Below are 21,384 nucleotides of genomic sequence, written 5' to 3'. Positions count from 1 at the left end.
TCAAAGACATACAAAAACACTACATGTGATAACCGTAGTAAAAAAAAAAAAAATGCTATGAGTATTTTGTATATTTAAATACTGTTCAAAATGTTGGTATAGATCTAAATATCCAAATACTGATAAGGATGTCCAGACTTTAAGCTGCGATACCCCTGGAGAATCTATCTCATATGTAAATCTAAACCAAATATTCAAAATGAAGATGATTAACTAGGGTATAGCAACAATAATTTCTTTAGAACCATCATGCCCAATAATTTTTTCTGCTGCTGGGTCACTATTATAACTTTATAATCATACATTAATTAACTATGGTAGTTTAGATAAGCTGTGGAACATATGAAAATAAAATACTGTTACCTAATGAGTTTTCTATTGTATAATGATGTGTGTATGATTACATAATGATACTCTATTTCCCATTTCATTATACCAAATATTTTTTAAAAACCAAAGTAAGATGGAAATAAAACATATGGTGAAATATTCTGAAAAAATAATAAAGTTTAACTATCTCCCCACATTTTGCACTCCAACTTAAATTTCTCAATCATACTTTTTAAACCAATGCAAAATTTTCCATTTTCATAGGTCAGGGAATCCACAACTTTTTTGTAGATTCCAGATTAGAGTATCTCCAATTCTCCTTCCAACTATTTGTAAAAGGAAGTATATCTGGATTCAAAGTGGAGATGCTGCTTCCAGGAGTAGACTGCTAACAGAGAAGATCTATCTACCCTACAGATAACTGTGAGGCAACACATTTCATTCTAAAAAATGAGTGCTTACACTAGTGCAAATCTGGCTTTATAAAACAGAAGTAAGTGATACTATGCAAGCCAAAATGAAACAAAGTGCAATTTTAGTACAGATATTTATTAGAAGTCCATTCTCTCTAATGTTTTTAACATTCAGTCAAATTTTCTGGCAATCACAACTCAACTCTATGTCAATTATAATAATTTTAACCCAAGAACTTTTTTCATGACATAACACAGAAGTGTGAATTGAACTTAAATATGTGATTTCAATACATTTAGACTGAAATTGTGCTTGGTTCCACATTCCTACCAGTATTTAGAATTTATGGGTTGAAATGTGGTAACCATTTGACCTTTGCTTCCTTTTCTCCTACTTCAGAACCAGTAGTTTTATATACTACCTGTATTCATAAACATCTCCTATTCCTATCTCACTTTCAGTCTAGAGGGAGAACAGTATAGAATGAAAATAAGTAAATATACCCACACGCCATGTGGCACATAAGCCCTGCCAAAATCCTTTTCCAGTATTTCTTTTCATGACTGTTTCCTCAGGTATATTCTCCTTTACTGGAAAAAAAAAAATCAAGTCTGCCTACCATAAATAACACTCTCATTTTGTAGATAAATTAACAAGTTAAAATGTGACTTCCAGATGAAAACAAATGAGGTAGACAGCTTAGGAGAACACTCCCTTTAACCACTTCCCCTAGGAGTTACTGTCCTCCTAGCTTATTGTTTTGAATTGCTTTTCTTCTCATTTCCATTTTTTCATCTCCTGCTCTAAAATTTGGCCTATATCTCTATCACTCTAGTGAAAATGTTCTACTAATGGGCTCAATCACTCCCACATTGACTAACTTAGGGGATATTTTTTTGGAGCCAATTTACTTGACCTTTCAGCAGACAACACTCTCTCATATTTGAAAATTTCTCTTGATCACAAGACACCACACTGTTCTATGTCGCCATCCACCTCTCTAGTTGCTCCTTCTCAATCTCCTTTACCAGCTCTTCGCTGGCAAAATCTTTTAATTTTAGAATTTTTCTGATTTTTCTTGAGATGTTTTAGCTCTCTTACTCTGTCCTCTTCTACTTTCATCCCAGTTAATTCCATCTACTTCATGGCTTCAGTTAACATCTGTAGGCAAAAATCTCCCAATTTTTTTTCTTGAGCTCTGATATCTTTTCTGAGCTCTATATCCACACAATCAACTACCCAACCGATTTTCAACTTGGGTATCTCATACAGATAACTCAAACTAAATATATTCAAAACTGAGTTCATGATCACCTACCCCTACACGTCCATGCTTCATCCCTTTTCCAGGGTTACCTGTTTAAGAAAATAACCATCCACTTAGTTGTGCTCAATCAAAACATGAGCTACTCTTGCAGTGGCTGAAAAAGTCACCTGTTAATCTCCATCAGTACCTCCCACAAAGCACCACAAATAAATGTATAACCTAAGTAAAAACAGTGTATTTGTTTTACAAAAGATTTAAGACACAAGTCCTGGCCTCTCCAGACTGCTATTTATCACTATCTTCATAAGAAAATTCTGAAGTTGTTACTGCAACTTATACTCTGGATTCCTCCTCAATCCCTGTCTCATTCAATCTACCACCAAGTCCTGTTTATTCTACATCTTAAATATTTCTTGAATCTCTTCACATCTCTCCTACCTTACTTTTATCACCAGATCAAAATCTCTATTACCAGGAGAACTTCCTAAGTGATTCAGTCTCTAATCAATTCTCCATACTCCATTCGGAGTATCAGGCCATAGCCATGCTCCCTAATTTAAACACTTCATTAGCTTCCCTCTGTTCTTAAAATAAAAATGCCAAACCTAAAAATATCCAAAAAGTCACTTTGTCTTGCATACTGGGATTCTCCTAGTCATCCTGTATGTGGCATCTCAGAGGCTCTGCATATGCTACTCATGCTTCCCTTTACTCATGCTCCTTCACCTAACTTATTCAGGCTCACCTTTCAGATCTCAGCTTAATGTCTCTTCGTCAGGGATGCCTTATTTGGCCCTCAACTGGAAGGAATGAAGGCCCACTCTCCTACGTTCCACACTGAACCCTGCTATTTCCCCTTCCTTATATAACACTCATCACACTTCTATTTTTTCATCCATCTTTACTGTTAGATCAGGCAAAGCAAGTGGTTATGATCACCGATGCCAGAGACAGACCGCTTGGGTTTGAGACACGTTTCTAATGCTTACTAGCTGTGTGCAACCTTAGACATGTTTTTTTTTTTTTTTTTTGAGACGGAGTCTTGCTCTGTCACCCAGACTGGAGTGCAGTGGTGCAATCTCGGCTCACTGCAAGCTCCGCTTCCCGGGTTCACGCCATTCTCCTGCCTCAGCCTCCCAAGTAGCTGGAACTACAGGGGCCCGCCAACACACCCTGCTAATTTTTCGTGTTTTTCGTAGAGACGGGGTTTCACTGTGTTAGCCAGGATGGTCTCGATCTCCTGACCTCGTGATTTGCCCACTTCAGCCTCCCAAAGTGCTGGGATTACAGGCGTGAGCCACCACGCCCGGCCTTAGACATGATTCTTAACCACCCTTTGCCTCAGTTTCCTCATCTGAAAAATGGGGGTAATAATAGTACCAACTACATATGGTTGTGGTAAGGATTAAGTAAATCAACATATAAAAAATTGCTCCAAGCAATGTTTGGTACAAAGAAAATGTGGTATTAAATGTCTACGTTGTTGTTGCTGTTATTATTATAAATCAACTCAATGCTCCCAGTATAGAAAACAGTAGTGTTATTTATTCATGCGCCCTAGTACCTATCCCAGTACTTGCCACAAGGTAGGTAGGCATTTACATATCAGTTGAATTAATAAAGTACAGACATACAAATATGGCTCCACCACTTATTTAACTCATCTTAACATATTTCTTGGAGTCTTAGTTTCTTCATTAGTAAAATTAAGATAATTCACCTCATTGTTAGCACAAATTAGATGATGCATGTTAAATTCTTAACACAGCGCTAGTCACAAAAAACTCAATAAACGTCAGTTATTTTTATGACAGACAATTCTAAGTTAAAAAACAAACTGGAGGTATAGGTTTGATCAGCAGAAGAGTAGAACAAATGAGCATATGCAACAAAACTTAAATAGGGATTAACTTCCAAAACATCAAATATATCATTAATTGGAACAATCAAGACCTAGCAGTTGGGGATAGGAAGAAATTAGTTACTTCATTCCAAGTAACTAAGTGATAACTAGTTCTAAGAAATACAAAGAACTTAGAATGAAATTTTATTTCACTAACTTATTATTTCACTAGAATTTAAAATATACTATTTACGGATGTATTCCAGTGTGGTGAATATTGAACTTATATTCTTATTAATACAGCAAGCTTCAATCACTAGATATTTATTTAATAAAAATTAGAATTGTCAATATAAGTTTAAAATAATATTAGATAATAGTACTAAAATGAAATTTCAATTTGGTGATAGTATATAATCTTAAGGTAATACATATTTAATGCATGACAGGTCCAACTTTTCCATTTCCCAATCTACCTTAGTAGAATTAGTAAAAATCTGCTTCACTGGTTTTTGATTATCCACTAGTCTCCTATAGATGAATGTTTCACAAACATTAGTCAGCTTATACAAAATGATACATAGTGGAAAATTAACATTCATACTTTTCATACCTACAAATTAGTGTTTATATTTCTTTAAATCTAGAACAGAAAATTAGTGCCTGCAGATGCACAATTGCCTACAGACGTAAGTTTCAAACTTGATGGCACTGTCAACTTCCACTTAATGGAATCACTGTAAGGAATAGAAAGCAACTTGTTTCAATCATGGCCAAAACCTAAAACTCAGACAAAATTACTTTCTTATATCCTCTCAAAAGTTAACTGTTCTCAAAAGAACAATCATATATTCTTTTTGCTGTTGTTATATATATATATATATATATATATAAAAACATATATATTAAAAATATATATATATATATTTTTTTTTTTTTTTTGAGACGAAGTTTTGCTCAGTTGCCCAGGCTGGAGTGCAGTGGCATGATCTCGGCTCACTGCAAGCTCTGCCTCTCGGGTTCACGCCATTCTCTTGCCTCAGCCTCCCAATTAGCTGGGACTACAGGCGCCTGCCACCACGCTCGGCTAATTTTTGTATTTTTTTTTAGTAGAGACAGGGTTTCACCGTGTTAGCCAGGATGGTCTCAATCTCCTGACCTTGTGATCCACCCGCCTCGGCCTCCCAAAGCACTGGGATTACAGGCGTGAGCCACCACACCCGGCCGCTGTTGTTATTTTTTAAAATAAAATAAGGGGGAAATTGCTGGCCTACATATTATTAAGAGGTAAAATTTGTTAAGTTTTAATAATATAAACAAGGTAAGAGAAACATATGTCAGAAGAGAATTTTTCCTCTTATAGTAGAGAGATAAAAAGGAAAACTAAAACTACCCATTAAAACATATTGTTCAAACTAAACAAGATGCATGATGGACATTATTGTGCTTACTCAAACAGAATTTCACTTTATGCATAATTAGCACAAAAAGGCCATCAATGTGTTTACACACAACTCCAAATTTGGAGAACACTGAAAATTATTTTATAATAGGATACAATTAATAACAATGTGCATGTTATACATTTATTTCCCTACAATTTCGTTTCTTAAAAAAGTAAAACTATTGAGACAACCAGGGAGCTGTATTAATGATCGAAGATTCAGGCTAAATATACTTCTATTAAATTGTGATTTTGTTAAAAATTCAGGATAAATAAGCAAAGACACTAGTTGCACTCAACCAGTTTAATACTGTGTATACAATTATTCAAAGAAAAAATTTTCTTCAGTAAGCAAGTCCACTAAAATTAAAAAAATATTTTATTAGTAACATTTTTGTCCTTGGTAATCCTTCCAAGTAAAGAAATCTATGAAAATGCTATGGAAAATTAAATTAAACAACACATAAAATCACTTGGGCACTTGGGAAATGGTGAAGAAATATTTTGTGACATAAATATAAAACTGAACTATCAATTTTTAAAAAGCATTCGTGTTTTGTTAAAAGTATGAAAAAGAAATTTAAAATATGCTTAAATAATCATTAGTCAGAGATATATTCAAATAGGAAACTTATTAAATGTACTACTTTTTCCATTCTCCATGGTAAAACTGAGAACAAGAATCTTGGTAAAGGTTAAAATTTTGAAATACTAGCATATCTGGGGACATCAACTATCCCTTACATCTTGAATACACAATCTTTCTATTTACTCTATAAACACGCTCAGTTTTGAACCTACCACCACCCATACCTGACATTATCTTTGCTCTGTCTTTCAATTCTTAATTGAGCTTATGAAAAGAGACATATCAAGGTCTCTACCTTTTTTCCCCAAACCTTTCTCCTCAAACCACTACTATCTGGCTTCTGCTTCCACTACATCATATCTCAAACTAAAATGTCAAAGCAATCACGTTGCCAAATTTAAAAAATGATTTATCAGACCTTTTGGGAGTTGGTATCATTGATTTACATGGCATTACTAACCTGTCCCTCCTTGCACTTCTTTTCTCCTGGTTTTGGATATGGCATTCTTTCTGCCCTGCATACTTCTCTGATCATTCCTGTTTGGTTTCATTCGCTAGATCCTTTTGTCTACTTGCTCCTGTAGTGCGCTCTACTCTTCTCACACTATCCTCTTTTTCTGGACAATCTCATCCATTCCCATGGTTTCAACTGCTATCTATAAACTAATGATTCCTTATCTTTATCTCTACCTTATATCACTTTGGTGACTTCCAGAATCATATAGCCATCCAACCATCTATGAGATTTCTCCATGTGGATATCCAAAGACACTTCAAACTTAACATTAAAAAAAACTCACATACTTTCTTCTCCCCTCAAATCAGCTAGATGTTCCTCCTAAAGTCTCTATCTTGGCTGATGGTTCATTATCACCCTAACAAGACACCTGGTTATCATACTCTCATTCATTTCTAACTTATCAGTCTCAAAGTCCCATGAATTCAACCTTTCAACTATTTTTAAAATCTGTCCATTCCCACTTTTCACCACTATTGCCTTAGGTTGGATCCCTCATAATCTCTTAGGTGGACTATAGCAATGGCCTCTTACATGTTCTTGGTGTTTTCAATCTTACTCCTTCCAATCAATCATTTATAATGTTGCCAAAATGATCTTTCCAATATGTAAATCTGATCACATTTCCCCCAAGCTGAAGTAATCCCTACAGCTCTTAAATAATTAATTGCTTAAAGAATCCATTTACTCACTCATTTAACAAATATTATTTACCACATAACGTATGATTTTAGGCATAGAGGAAATTATAGTAAATGAAAATATTTAGACACTATGCAAAAAGGTAGATATTAAACAACCCCCTAAATAAATGTATGATTACAAATGTGACAAATGCAATGAGGAAAAATAACAAGTCACAAAGGAAGAAAAAGAGGAGACCTACTAGAGATTGTGAAGTTATATTATTTTTGAGAGAGTAACATCTCAGTGAGTTTAAAAAATGAGAAGTTGCTGAACAAAAAAGTAGTTTTGGTAGCGGGAACAGCATGTACAAGGGATGTACAGCCTGTACAAGGGATGTAAAAGAAATGAAAGTAAGTCTATTTGGCAAGAGCTTAGTGAATGATGGGATAGTGGCCTGAGATGAGATTAGAGATACAGAAATCAAGTCATGTAGGTTTTGTAAGCCAAGGTATGGATTTGGGTTCTTTTGAAAGGCTATGGGAAGCAATTAAAACGTTTTAGGCAGATAAATCACATGATTATATTTACATCTTAAAGTTTCACTCTGGCTGCCGGTAGAGAATAGATTACAGCCTGAGTGGATGTGAGAAGACTAGTAAAGGGATTATTCCATTAGTCTAGGAGAGACAATTGGTGGTGGGCAGTCTCTATTAACTTTTAGAAGTTATCTTTAGGTAGTGTGAGCCTGCAATGTGAAGTTCCTAGTACTTTAAAAGTTGTAATGCTGATGAACAAAAAGGTATGTAAAAACTCAGGGTTTAATTAATTAGATATATTTTCCACCATTAGAACATTTCTGCTCAGAGGTCTTATTACAAAGCTACATTTCTGATAGTCTACTACAGTGCAGCTTCTGCCAAAGTCACTCAATACTAACCTCTTACACAGCATCTCTACCTACATGACTAAAATGCATATCATACTTTACACAGCCAAAAAAGATAAAGAACCACCTGATTTCTACTTCCAAGCTACTCAACCCTAGCAAATGGCCTTACCATTTACCCCACCCAGGCACTGATGTAAAAAAATCTGGGAGTTAATCATAATTTTTCTCTTCCTCTCATATCCCATATCATATGTAAATTATCAACTTAAATTGAATATAATATTCAATGTAATGCTATGAAAATTATTGTATGTGATTAACTAGAATATAAATCTGGCTATAAAATCTCTGACAGTGATATATTATTAAATCCATATATCCTTAGGAAAAAAAATCCTTTAATTATAGAGTAGTTATAAACAGTAGTCTAATATAGTAGGCTATAGTTGTGTTTTGCCTTAATTATTCTTCATTGTTAATACCTCTGTAATAAACATATAAAATAAAACATGCTTAATTCCTTAGTTTGCAAATTAATTTACCAATTCATTCATTCTTTCTTTCTAAAGAACAGAAAACCTTATAGTAATACAAGTCATCTCAGGTCCATAAGGAGTAATTTAAGATCAGAAATTCATCTCAGGTCCATAAGGAATAATTTTTTTTTTTTTTTTGGATACAGAGTCTCACTCTGCTGCCCAGGCTGGAGTGCAATGGCACAATCTTGGCTCACTGTAACCTCCGCCTCCCAAATTCAAGCGATTCTCCTGCCTCAGCCTCCTGAGTAGCTGGGATTACAGGCGTGGGCCACCACGTCCAGCTAATTTTTGTTTTTAGTAGAGACAGGGTTTCACCATGTTGGCCAGGTTGGTCTCAAACTCCTGACCTCAGGTGATCTGCCTGCCTCGGCCTCCAAAAGTGTTGGGAATACAGGTGTGAACCACCGCGCCTGGCCCCATAAGGAATAATTTAAGATCAGAAGTACAAAAGAAGTTTTCTAATTCACTTTAAAATTAGTTTCTGAATATTTCTCTAAGAATATAGTTTAAATTACATCTATTTCACACCAAATAAGTACTACAGCAATATTTAATTTCTGCATTACTATTGACATATGAGTCATCTAACATGTAAACTTTCAGTCAACCAAATCTTACGGCTTTAGCGCTAATTTTAAAAAAATGTTTTTGAAAGGAACATTTGTAAAATATATAAAGGCAATCATCTGCCTTTTTTTTTTTTTTTTTTTTTAAAGAGATGGGGGTCTCACTCACCTAGGCTGGAGTGCAGTGGTACAATCATAGCTCACTGGATCCTTGAACTCCTGTGCTCTAGCAATCCTCCTGCCCTAGCCTCCCTATTAGCTGGGACTACAGGCATGCACCACCACACCCAGCTAATTAATTTTTTTTTTTAAGAGACGGGGTCTCGCTATATTGACCAGGCTGGTCTCAAACTTCTGGGTTCAAGCAATTCTCCTTCCCCAGCCTCCCAAGTAGCTGGGATTACAGGCGTGTGCCACCACGTCCAGCTATCTGTCTTTTTAAATAGAGAAAGTCAATATCGTGTTAAGTCATTCTTAAAGACTTAACTAAGATTACTTATCATACTTTGTCACAATATATTTAAAATACTTCATTAAATTCTGAGGTGAGATAGTAAAACATTTGCACTAACACTAAATAGCCTTTTTAGTTTTTAAATAGTCTTCCTATCTCCAGCCTTTTCAGATGTCCCTTCATGTCAGAATGTCTTCCTCTACTAATCCTTCTCTGTGCTGTATTTGATCTGCTAGTAATAAAGCCTGATAAATAAGTAACCTGTTTATTTCCTCAGGCTCTATTCAAGGCTTGGAGATTGATTCTATACCTTTCCCACGTTGAAAAGTACAAGTGGAAGTGGGAGCTTCTGATTGATAGCTTTTGAGCTTACCTCTGGGTTCGTAACTGTATTCTTTAGTTAAAGCTATCAGGAATTTGGCTACTAGATAAGTGAGACATACAACCAAGTATCATTACTAAAGCAATCTATTAACATAGAATATTACTGTGTTTAAATAACTTATCCTACATAAGCAACGAGGTAGTGTTAACCTCACACCCACAGTTCTACATGATTTTATGACAGATACCTAGAATTTAAAAAATGGATATAGTTTACATCCATTATAATTTTGTTATAGGGAGAGAGTTCAAAGTTGGCATCAAGGGCCAAAGTGAGAAATTAGCTTACATAGAAAATAATCTGAATAGGCCAAAAAGACCTTTTATGTACAATACCACCTATTATAATTTGGTCCACAAAATACTGACTATAAGACCATAATCAAAATGAAATGCTACGAAAGGGTGAGAGAGCTTAGTTTATGCATTGCAATAAAGCTATGGATGGATGGGCATAGCGCATCTCCTGTTGCACGCACCCTGTTGCTCGTCAAGTGACATGGATCCGAGCTGTTTGTTAACCACAGAAGAAGGAGAATCTGAAACAAAAATGAGATTTCAACTTAAAAGTAAGCAGCAGAAAACTGCACAGCAATGTCATGATCATCTCTAAGCTTCAGAAACAAATGTATAAGGCTGGGGAATAGAAGTAAGTACTGTGGTGTGATTCCCAAGCAGTGAGTAAGCAGGGCCATGTGCTTAAGATATGTTATTCCAGGCAAGCATTTAGTAACTTTGAGAATGAGTTGAGAAACTATTCTTCCATTTCCATGCATACAACTTTAATCAAATTCATATACCAGAGGCACAAGGTGCAAGGTAGATATATTAGAAATGGGGTATCTAGTTCACTACATACAAGACTCCTTGCCCTTCTCAAACCCCCTCTCTAGCTCCTTAAGATGGTTTTCATCCTGCCTTGGAGGATTTGAAGCATGAAATGAAATGCTCATTATACTTTGAGAGATGTTGTTTGCTGTACTGTGGGCTGAACAAGGAGCTAACATCAAGATATTACACAAAGAAAATGGTTTATAAGAAAAATATTTAATGAAGTAATTACCATTACAGAAACATGCATGACTTTAAAAACTCCACAGTATATTGTGCATATTAAAACTATACTATGTAAAGGCTCAAGTTTCTTTAGCATTACCTGGTAGGGAAAGGAAAAGAGAGACAAAGAGAAGACTTAATGATCTGGGCTTTACACTTTCTACCTTGGCTTCAAATAGAACAGCTTTGTTCTTATCTTTTTAATATGCTGGGTTTCTATGTAAGAATTTATTTTATAAGTGGTTTCTACTGTTTGAAAAACACTGGTATTAAGGCAGGCAGCATAATAAAATGGAAAGAGCACTCATCAGAGGTTAGTAAGTTTTAATTCTAAACTTGATTCTGACAATAATTAGCAACATTTTTAGGCCCAAGCTTCTCCTTACTCTCTAATCAGTAACTAAATCCTGGGGATCTAGTAACCTAAGCAAGACACTGGGGAATAGGTGTTCCAGTAGGGCTACAGTAAAAGAGAAACATAGGTAATAAGCACAACTCTCCCCAACCAATAAGAATAATTCTCAGTTTCTAATATCCTGTGCTCTAGTTCTTAGCAAATGTTAACAAAATACTTTTGGCCAACACCAGTTTCTGCTCATAATGGCATATTTTTCCCAAAAAGTAGGTATTTTAAGATTGTCCTTAGCTGGATAGCTGAGTTTTCCAATATATCCTGGATTCACATTGATTTTATAGGATTTGATTGCTTGCATTTGTACATTTAAAAGTCTGAATCCTGCTAGTGGTACCATTTGAATCAACTTTAAATCTTCCATCTTCTAGTATCACCAGTTTGTTCACGTATTTTTCTCTCACTAGATTTTGACAAAACATGATCATTATTTGAATAATAGCTTTTACTTATCCTTACTTAACACCTCTTTTTCATCAGAAGTTAAATCTTTAGTACACAAAAAATAAAGTGGGAACAATAGCATTTCAATCAGTTCCCTTATCTATTCGTGCTTTACTTTCTTAAGATGACTTCTCATTTATCCATTTCACAGCTGGATTCAACACTACCATCTATGTTGTTTTTAAAGGACAGATAAATTGGTCTTCAGAAAAAAAAATTAAACTCTTTAAAAAAAACAAGAAAAATGTGAACATAGTGAAATAAATATTAGAAAACTCTCCTAAAAATCTGTGAAAAATATTTTTCATCCATTTGGATTTGTTATACATTTCATTGTGCCCTCATTTAATAATTAAGAGCCATAAGAAAACTACAAACTCTCCAAGAAATCTTATCTTCAAATATTTAATTTTTCTAAAAAATACCATGAAATGTACAAATCTTGTTGAGACAAAATGCATCTTATTTTTAATAAAATTTAAGAATGAGTAAGTCATCAGAAAAAAACTACTGATGAAAGATCTAGAATGCTGTTATCTCTACAAAACTATATTTTCAAACTCTTGAAGTATTTAAAATATTAAAGCTATGTTAAGACAGAAAGTATTAAACTAAAAGAGTTTCCTTTTTGGTTTTAGTCTGCCACAGATATTGTATATTTCTGAGGCATTTGCTGTTCCTCCCATCTTGAAGATTTATTTTATGAAGAAATCCTTCCTGGTCACTGCTTTCATTCTATTTGTAATCTTGGGAACATACAACTCCTTTGGGAAGGATTATTTTCCTATCATATGAACATTTTAAGTGACATGTTTTTTTAACCACTATTCATAAATACAATACCTATAACTCCTATCTTACATAAATATTTTCAAATATTAACATAATAACCATTAGAATAGCTAATATTTTAAAAAGTAGTTACTAGTTTAAGCTGACTGCCTCAGTTACTGGCATATTCTACTCTACCTCTCTGGGAAATACCTTCTAGAGAATACAATCACAAAATAAAAACCTGAATATATGGTCCAATGGTAGTTTATTGTAACATGTAATATGGTTGGTCAGCTTATTTGAAGTGTTTAGAATTGTAACTTTTTTTTAAGGTAAAGATATACTTTAAGCAAAAGCTCTGTCAGTACTAAGCTCAGCATGTCTCATGGTCAATTACTGTGTATTTCCAAAATATGTGTGGTTTGGTCTTGAGAAAATTCTTTAGCCCCTTGACACCAGAATTATCTCAACTGTAGAAAAAATAGACAATTACAGTCTAACAGGTAAATCACAAAGATTCTTCGGCCACACTTTCTGGGTTCAAATGTGGTTTTTCTACTCAGTAATATTGTAACCCTGGGCAAGTTATTTAACTTGTCTAAGTCTCAGTTTCTCCATCTGTAAAATGAGGATAATCACAGTATCTACTACATAATGTTCTTCTGAAGATGTAATGAGATAATCCATGTAAAATATTCAGACAGCACATAGGAATGGGTCATTTAATGTTATCATTACTTGCCTATTTTTCAGACATATAGTATTGAATGAAAAAAAAAACGGTACAAAGCTGTTCTGAAACATCTGGAGCGCATTATTATGTTTAAACTTCTAAAAGACTCATCATTGTTTTGCTTTGGACTCTGTCATTCAAGGTAGTTAAGGACTGCTGGTAGAACTAGACTAATATATCTAATTTATTAACTATTTATAAACATCAAACACATAGATCCAATGCATCCATCTGAGAAGTGCTGCCATGTGACTGTCATTATGGACACTGTGGGAAATCTGGTGTTGTTTAGAGCCTGCTTGCACAGGATCGGGTAAGTGCTGATTTTTTCCAATATGGCTCAGTTTTGAAAAGCCCTTTTTCAAAAATAATCACCAATGTTTTATACCCTTTTGGGGTATAAAAATTACTCTTTTCCAATTGGTAAAACCGTGCCATAAAGTGAAAAAGCAGTTCCTACCTGACCCTCTCTAGGCTGGCTCCATGCTCCAGTGGGGCTCTGTGGTGGTTAGGTCAGTACCAGCAGACTCCACAGGGTGCTGTCACTCTGAGCAGGAGCCAGCAACCCATGACTTCAGGGGACCTGAAATGGAAAAAAAGAGTTGGGCTTAAAATCAGCCATATGCTGAATGCCTCTGCCATACCTGTTTAGGGCATTCATCTGATAAATGTACATACAGCTCATTCAAAACCCTGAATGCTATCAACCTTATGGGGCCTTTATATGAGGACATTTTTAAGTAGTAAACAACATACTACAATTAAGATAGTACATTCTTGGCTGGACGTGGTGGTTCACACCTGTAATCCCAGCACTTTGGGAGGCCGAGGCGGGCGGATCACAAGGTCAGGAGATCAAGACCATCCTGGCTGACACGGTGAAACCCCATCTCTACTAAAAATACAAAAAATTAGCCGGGCATAGTGGCACGTGCCTGTAATCCCAGCTACTCGGGAGGCTGAGGCAAGAGAATCACTTGAACCCGGGAGGTGGAGGTTGCAGTGAGCCAAGATAGCACCACTGCACTCCAGCTTGGGCAACAGAGCGAGACTCCATCTCAAAAAAAAAAAAAAAAAAAAAGAGAGTACATTATTATGTGTACTGCTCTCCTCAGGTAGGTAACTTTATATATACTATATTGTCTTAACCCATCCTTACATGGTCTCTGTAAATTACAGCAGGCTACACTATCTAAATAAATCAATAATTGGGAAACTGAGGCATAACGCAGTCAAATGACCTGCCCAAGGTCATCTAGTCATAAAGCCAGGGACAAGAGTTCAGCCAATCTAACTCCCAGGCACTGATGTGATAAAGGCAAATTCATTTCTTTTTGGTTAAAAAAAATTGCTAAGGATTTTATGAGTTCCTGCATATTTCCTAAAAGTCTAGAAAACAAGTTATGGTGTATTTCCTAAATGAGTTGTGGTGTATTTCCTATTAGTCTAGAAAAGATATACTTTTAAAAGACTAACAAGTAAAAATATTTTTAAATGATACATTCTAATTTTTTAAAACCATATTTTTGGAAATTAGTTCTAAAGAATTATCATTTACAGATGTCAAAAATTCTTTTAAAGCACTGATTTTCAAACTGGGCTTCAAGGAGCAGAGGAGCTTTAGGGGTAGCAGGAGGAGCAAGCATGTGGGTAGTCGCTCCTTGTTTCATGTTTAAGTCCCAACAGTGCTACTTTTACATACTTTCTATTGGAATTTCCACATAAGACTGATGACAAAGAGTGAACAACCAAAAATAAATAAAAAACCACTGTTTAACATCTTCTAACACCTATTTTATACAGCTCATTTTAAACAGTTTGAAATTTAAGGTGATATCATTTGGTGCCTTAGAATGGTGTTTTAGTCTTCAATTGCCAAGAAATATCAGCAACTAAATAGATAACATTCCATCTGGGATTATCCTAAACCAGCATCAGGCCCCTTCCCATTTGATCCCACTAAAAATGTAGGTGATTATTTTTACAAAGTGGTTTCAAGGTTTGATCTCACTTTCCTACAGGAATTAGGTATTACTGATTTCACAAAATATTCCCATGAGTTCTATATATTTTGAAAAGAGAATAAAATGGTTGCCAAACAATGTAATTCAGAAATTCTTTCTATACTTTTAAAAATTTCTTGGTTTCCAAATCATAGTAATGTCTCCTTTGAACATCTTATAGCTAAAACACTTAAATAGGTGAGAAGACAACAGAAATATGTTTTACAGGCACTATCACCACTAATTGATACTCTAAAGATATCAAAGTGTAAAGGAAAAATATGCTTCTTACATATGAGAAATGCACATTCTTCTATCATTAATAAATAAAATCTAGGAGGCTAATTTTGGTGCTTTCTGTATGGGTAGATAGTAGTAACATCTATCATAAAAGAATGAATCAATTAATGTCCATATACAAAACTGCATTTAATTATTATGTATAAGATAAAGTTTTATAATTGTTACTCAATTAAAACCTACCCTCCTGCTGAATTTCATAAATTTAATTTCTATTGTTGCCAAACTAGATATTTAATTAGAAAACACTTAGAGTTGGAAAGACAGCATCTTACTTCACAGAAACCATACATTCACTCTAAAGCTTTCTGATTCTAAAAAGAGCTTGCTTCAATTCAAATTCGTGAACTAGTTACAAAAGATTAGTGAATCTCAAAATATTTTTCCAACATCTACAATGTATACTTCTCTCCTGTTAGTTTTGTTTTATACTCAAGATCATTTTAATACTAAGTTTGTAATCTGCTAAATTTTAGTATTTTAAAAATAATTATATATGTAGGGACACTTTATTTTTCTTTTTATTGACTTTTAGGTTTCATGATTTTTTAACCTTCAAAACATGTTTGCTAGAGGTTTATATACAGCAAAAAAAAATCAAAAATGTTTTATTATTAAATGTCATTATTGTAATCTGTTAAATTTTCTTGTTAATTGTTAAAGTATAGGAAAATATTTCCCCACAGGAAAAAAAAAATCAGAGGCCTCTGCCTGATACTCCCTCTATTAATACAACATTGAATTAAAAATCAAGTTTATGATTTATCCCAAACATCATATCTATATTACAATGACTTAAATTTATTTAATTTTACCACATATAAAATGTGCTTTTGTTATCACAGCACTTACTAGAACAGATATTTATAAAGTGGAGGTTGTCCAATTCTACCAATATATAAATTAGTTCCAAATAATCAAATTAGAACTCTCAAAGCCCAAACTCATCACTCTTTAGGGTAGCAGAAGAAAGCATATCAAACAAAGCATTATAAACTCATTAGTATGAGAACCTAGACATTCTTCTTCCTAAATAACTTATTACACCTACTATAGTATTTATATAATACTATAAGATTTACAGTATCTATTACGCATCTTGAAATAACTAAGTTGACAAATTATTTTGTGCTATTAATATATCTTTCATTAATTTCTTTTAACAGCTGTTTATTGAGCATCATGAACTTTCTGGTCATAAGATGACAGGGCATTAAAACACTCAGTGAGAAAAAAAAGAGTGACAATTTTTACTATTTTATCACAGTTTTATAGCATAATAAGAACATGAGACTGTGGAGTACTTTTGCTGCCCTACATATCAGACAGTTGATTATGTATAGAGGAATAAGAAAGCAACTATTGAAAATTTTCAAATAATCACAGAAGGAAATAATTTAGTCAGCATGCTAGTATGGCCAAATAATACTATAATTCTAAAATCTAGCATTACTAGGTTTTAGGAATATTGGCTAACATTCAAAGAGGAAGAAGAAGAAGAGCTAGGAGCCATAAAGCATAGATTCATTTCGGCATATGCGAACTTTCAATAGAAAGATCAATGCAGGCTCTAAATTCACTAATTATTCAAAAAGAAGTCATCAGCTCTAAAAGTAATAAATATTTGCCCCTCTCCAAATATATTAAAACTTTTAAAATTGATTATTTTATATTCATCTCTCTGGCAGATGCTGCTGCCAATCTGTCCCCCTAACACATGATGTTGAATACCACCATATGCAAGGAAGGGAGGGGTAAGCTGCAAGCGCATTAGCTCTCTTTTTGAATGGGAAAAGGGAAGCACCTTATTACACAGTAGCAGTATTAAAAAACAATTCTATCAGCTGCTTAAGGACACTTGACATTAATAACCTGAAGGATGAGGGTCCTGTGAAGAGCCCTCATGAGAAGACTGATCAGAAGTGGAAGGCTGTTGCTGGGTATGTGCAGCTAGCTCTTGCTGCCTCTGCTGCTCAGCCTTCTTAAGCCTCAGTTGTTGCAGGCGCTTACGAAGCAAAGCTATCTCAGGGCCCCTTAAAAATTCTGACACAAATAGGAAAAGAAAGGTGAAAAGACAGTAATAAAATAGAAAATAATAAGAATTTGATTATACATTAAAAAAGAATAAGGATATGAACAAAACATACGTCTCATAGAGGAATACTATAAACAAATTACTGATAAAAAAGAAATTACTGGTCATTAAATTATGAGACGAACCATACATACACAACCAAATGCTTCTATTTAACTACAATGAATTAGATACATGTATTTCTCTAGGAATATTTAAGTAATTAAACCAAATGGAAATAAAAAGTCGTCCATAAGCAAAAGATTTCAAAATGAACATACAACAAAATTATACTAGGAAAGAAACAAAAATTGAAAAAAATCATTTAAATTATCTGATTTATACACAAAAATTTAAACTGCTTCATTAATTTCAATCAAATAACAAAACTCAATTAAAATGATAAAAACTTATGCATTTAGAAACAACTCAGAATTTATTAAGAGCTCTAAAAAAGTGAAAGTTATAGATTCTTCAGCTAAATATTTCATGTTAGAATTGTCATTTTAAAAAATTTTTTCTTTTAAGTTCAAAAAGATTTACATAATCAATATTTTCATAACCTTTATCTGAAGTGATCACAGATGAAAAGTAGAAACACAACATTAAATTCTGCAAAGAGATATTTACTGAATGTCTTCTATATATGAGGCATCGTTTTAGGCTCTAGGGATAAATAAAATATTGAACAAAACAGTCCTTATTCTTGTGAAGTTAATGTTCTGAGAGAAAAACAGACATTTGAGAATACACAGGCACACATGATGTTGAACATATGTGTCTGTGTCACGTGGGGATAACTGCTATGAATTAAATTGGCAGGGTAAGGTAAAGGGGATAGTGAATAGTGATGGCAGGGCAAGGGTTATTTTATATATGGCAACTCAGGAAAGCTTCTCTCATAAGGCACCACTTGAACAAACACCTCAAGGAAATAAGCGAGTAAACCACATGGATACCTGGAGGAAGAGTGTTCCAGGTGGAGAAAAGAGCAAGTGCAAATACTCAGGGGGAAAGCGTATAGGAATGTATAATACATTTTAAAGGTAAAAGCAGTAGAATTTGCTGATAGTTTGGATGTAGAGTGATCCCAAAGTTTTTGGCCTAGGTAACAGGAAAAACAAGTAACCATTTATTACGGTAGGGAACAATGGAGGAACAAGTAGTGTTGGGGGAAAGAATGAATAGACATCCAAGTGGAGAAATTAGGTAGGGACTGAATATAAAAGTCTACAATTCAGAGATATAAATTTGGATGTCACTTTAAGCCCCCTAAAGAGTAAGGGATGACACAGAAGAGGTCTAAGAACTGAATCTTGAGGCAGTCAAATGTTTAAGAGGAAAAAGAACCTCTAGAAAGAGTAAGAAGGAAAAGCCAGAGAGAGATAGCTGGAGAACTGAATGATCAGAGCTCTATAGGCTAAGTCATGAAATTGTGTCAAAAATGATGGAGTAAGCAGTTGTGTCAAATGCTGCTAGTATACTAAAAAAGATACTAAGGGCTAATCACTGGATTTTGTACAATGGAAGTCATTGATGACCTCGACAAGAGCTATTTTAGTTAAATAATAAGGACCAAAATCTGATAGTAGCAGGTTTAAGAGAAAGGGGAGATGATGAAGTAGAGACACAAAGTATATATATTCTTTGTACAACTCTTGCTATTAGTGGAGAACAGATAAATTGGATAATCATTGTCAGGGTTATAAAGAATCAAGGGAAGGCAGGAAGGGCACCGTGGCTCACGCCTGTAATCCCAGCACTTTGGGAGACCAAGACGAGAGGATCACTTTGAGCTCAGGAGTTTGAAACCAGCCTGGACAACACAGTGAGATCCTGTTACCACAAAAAAAATCAAAATTAGCCAGGCATGGTGATGCACACTTGTGGTCCCTCGGGAGGCTGAGGTAGGAGGATCACTTGAGACAGGGAGGTCAAGGCAGCAGTAAGCCACGACTGCACCATTGCACCCAGCCTGGGCAACAGAGCAAGGCCCACCAAAAAATAATAATAATAATAATCAAGAGAAGTTTGTGGTTTTAGTTTGGGAGCTAATATACACATCTGTATTCTGATGGAGAATGTTTAACTGAAGGAGAGAGAAAGATGATGCTTAAAAAAAGTGGAAAACCACAGGAATGATGTCCCTGAGTAAACCAAAGGAGATAAGTTCCAGTGTATCAGAGGAGGAACTGGTTTTGAATAGGTGCGTAAAAACCTCATTAATTATAATCAAAGGGAGGCAGAAAATATGCACAGAGATGTCAATAGTTAGATTTGGTGGTAGGAACATAGAGAATTTCTGACACTAGCATGAAATTACACAAACTACCAAATAAACTTTCAGCCTCTCCAGATACTAAGAGTAAAAAATTTGGTTTACTGTTTCAGAAATCAATAATGCCAGGTACTAATTTCTTGTTACAATGGTTTCTATTTATAAAGCATTTTATTCAATTACCCAATTGGTAGTTAAGATTTAATAACTCATAATATCATACTCACTCACTGTTAGTTCTTCCTAGAAAATGATCCAGTACCAATAGGATAGTATTCATTGACAAACAAATGGTGATGCTCAGTGGCACAGTGCTTTCTTTTCAGGTATGTACAGACACCTTATTTATAACAGTAATGCTTTTAGCAATATAAAATAAGGCATTATTATACAGCCATAAAGTTTGTCACTTCACACTTCAAAAGAAATCTACAAGAGAGAGGCCATATATGTCAAATTTTGCTAAAAAAGTAGAAAAATTGCTAAAAAAGCAGAAAAATACCATCAGTTTCACTGGAGTGTCAACCCTCTCTATTGAGTTACCAAATGTTTTATGAAGACATAAATCTCCATCCCAGAACCCACTTGGTGAAGTGGCAAACAGCAAGATCTCAGTACATGTAGTGATGCTCTAAAACTTGAAAAAAATCAAGATTTAGTTGTGATAATCTTATGAAACATTTATTCAGTATTTCCAGTGCTTTTTAAATAAGAATTTATCTGCTTCGAAAGCTGCTTGTATGGTGGCTTTTTTCTCCTTAGATTAAAAACAAAATCAGGCTCGGAAGAGAAGTCACCACATAGCTGTTAACTAAGAAAAGCAAGTATTGAATTTAAAAATTCAATCAGACATACCAGATTAAATAACAGTTCTGCTAGCAGCTTGAAATTTTAAAGCAGTTAACATACACACATATTACATCCTTTAAAAAGAGATACACACACATACATAATTTGTAAATGTAGATAAATGCTTGGAGAATTAGCTTTTGTCAACATGAGCCAAACTGAAAATTGAATACCATAAATACCTTGGGTTGAATTTTAAAAACAACAATGACAAAAATTCAACAAGATACTATAAACTGCTACAGGAAAATTGTACTTTGTCATCTCCTCAAACTACAAACCTTATTCTTGTTTTCTTCTGAAAGATTACAGGTTATTCTCCTAATGACTTAATTCCACTGAGACAGAAGAACAACAAAAACAGCTACAGTTGACCCAGCAAAGGTCCACTTGGTTCTAACCTCACATCCTGCCTCTACAATACATACAGTATTTTTGCCCTGGACTCTGGATCATTTTTATATCTAATTTGGTGGCACTTTATTTGCCTGCTATAAATCTGTCTTCTAGTCCCAACTTATTTCTTGTCCTGGTAATGATCCTTGTGCATTTTTTCTCCTGGGACTGGTCACTTCTTGACTGACCTCCATGTTTCTCT

The 21,384-nt window shown here is 34.5% G+C and overlaps 1 protein-coding gene across 20 annotated transcripts in view; it reads right to left on the bottom strand.

Moving 5' to 3' along the window:
• Nucleotides 1–21,384, bottom strand: part of DCAF6 (DDB1 and CUL4 associated factor 6) — a 139,462-nt gene that overhangs the window by 41,859 nt on the left and 76,219 nt on the right. For 8 of the 20 annotated variants that reach the window (XM_063625097.1, XM_063625085.1, XM_063625096.1 and 5 more), the window contains one exon: nucleotides 10,343–10,402. The exons of 6 other annotated variants lie outside the window; for them this stretch is intronic. In XM_063625097.1, coding sequence (XP_063481167.1) covers nucleotides 10,343–10,402 — 60 coding nt within the window. Of the gene's footprint in view, nucleotides 1–10,342; nucleotides 10,403–17,457; nucleotides 17,629–21,384 lie in introns of all 20 variants that reach the window. 6 more of the 20 variants (XM_063625092.1, XM_063625080.1, XM_063625081.1 and 3 more) reach the window with 1 other exon arrangement.

The sequence above is a fragment of the Symphalangus syndactylus genome, chromosome 12 (genome assembly GCF_028878055.3).
Source record: "Symphalangus syndactylus isolate Jambi chromosome 12, NHGRI_mSymSyn1-v2.1_pri, whole genome shotgun sequence".
NCBI classification, from domain to species: Eukaryota; Metazoa; Chordata; class Mammalia; order Primates; family Hylobatidae; genus Symphalangus; species Symphalangus syndactylus.
This window is presented reverse-complemented; position numbering and strand designations above follow the sequence as displayed.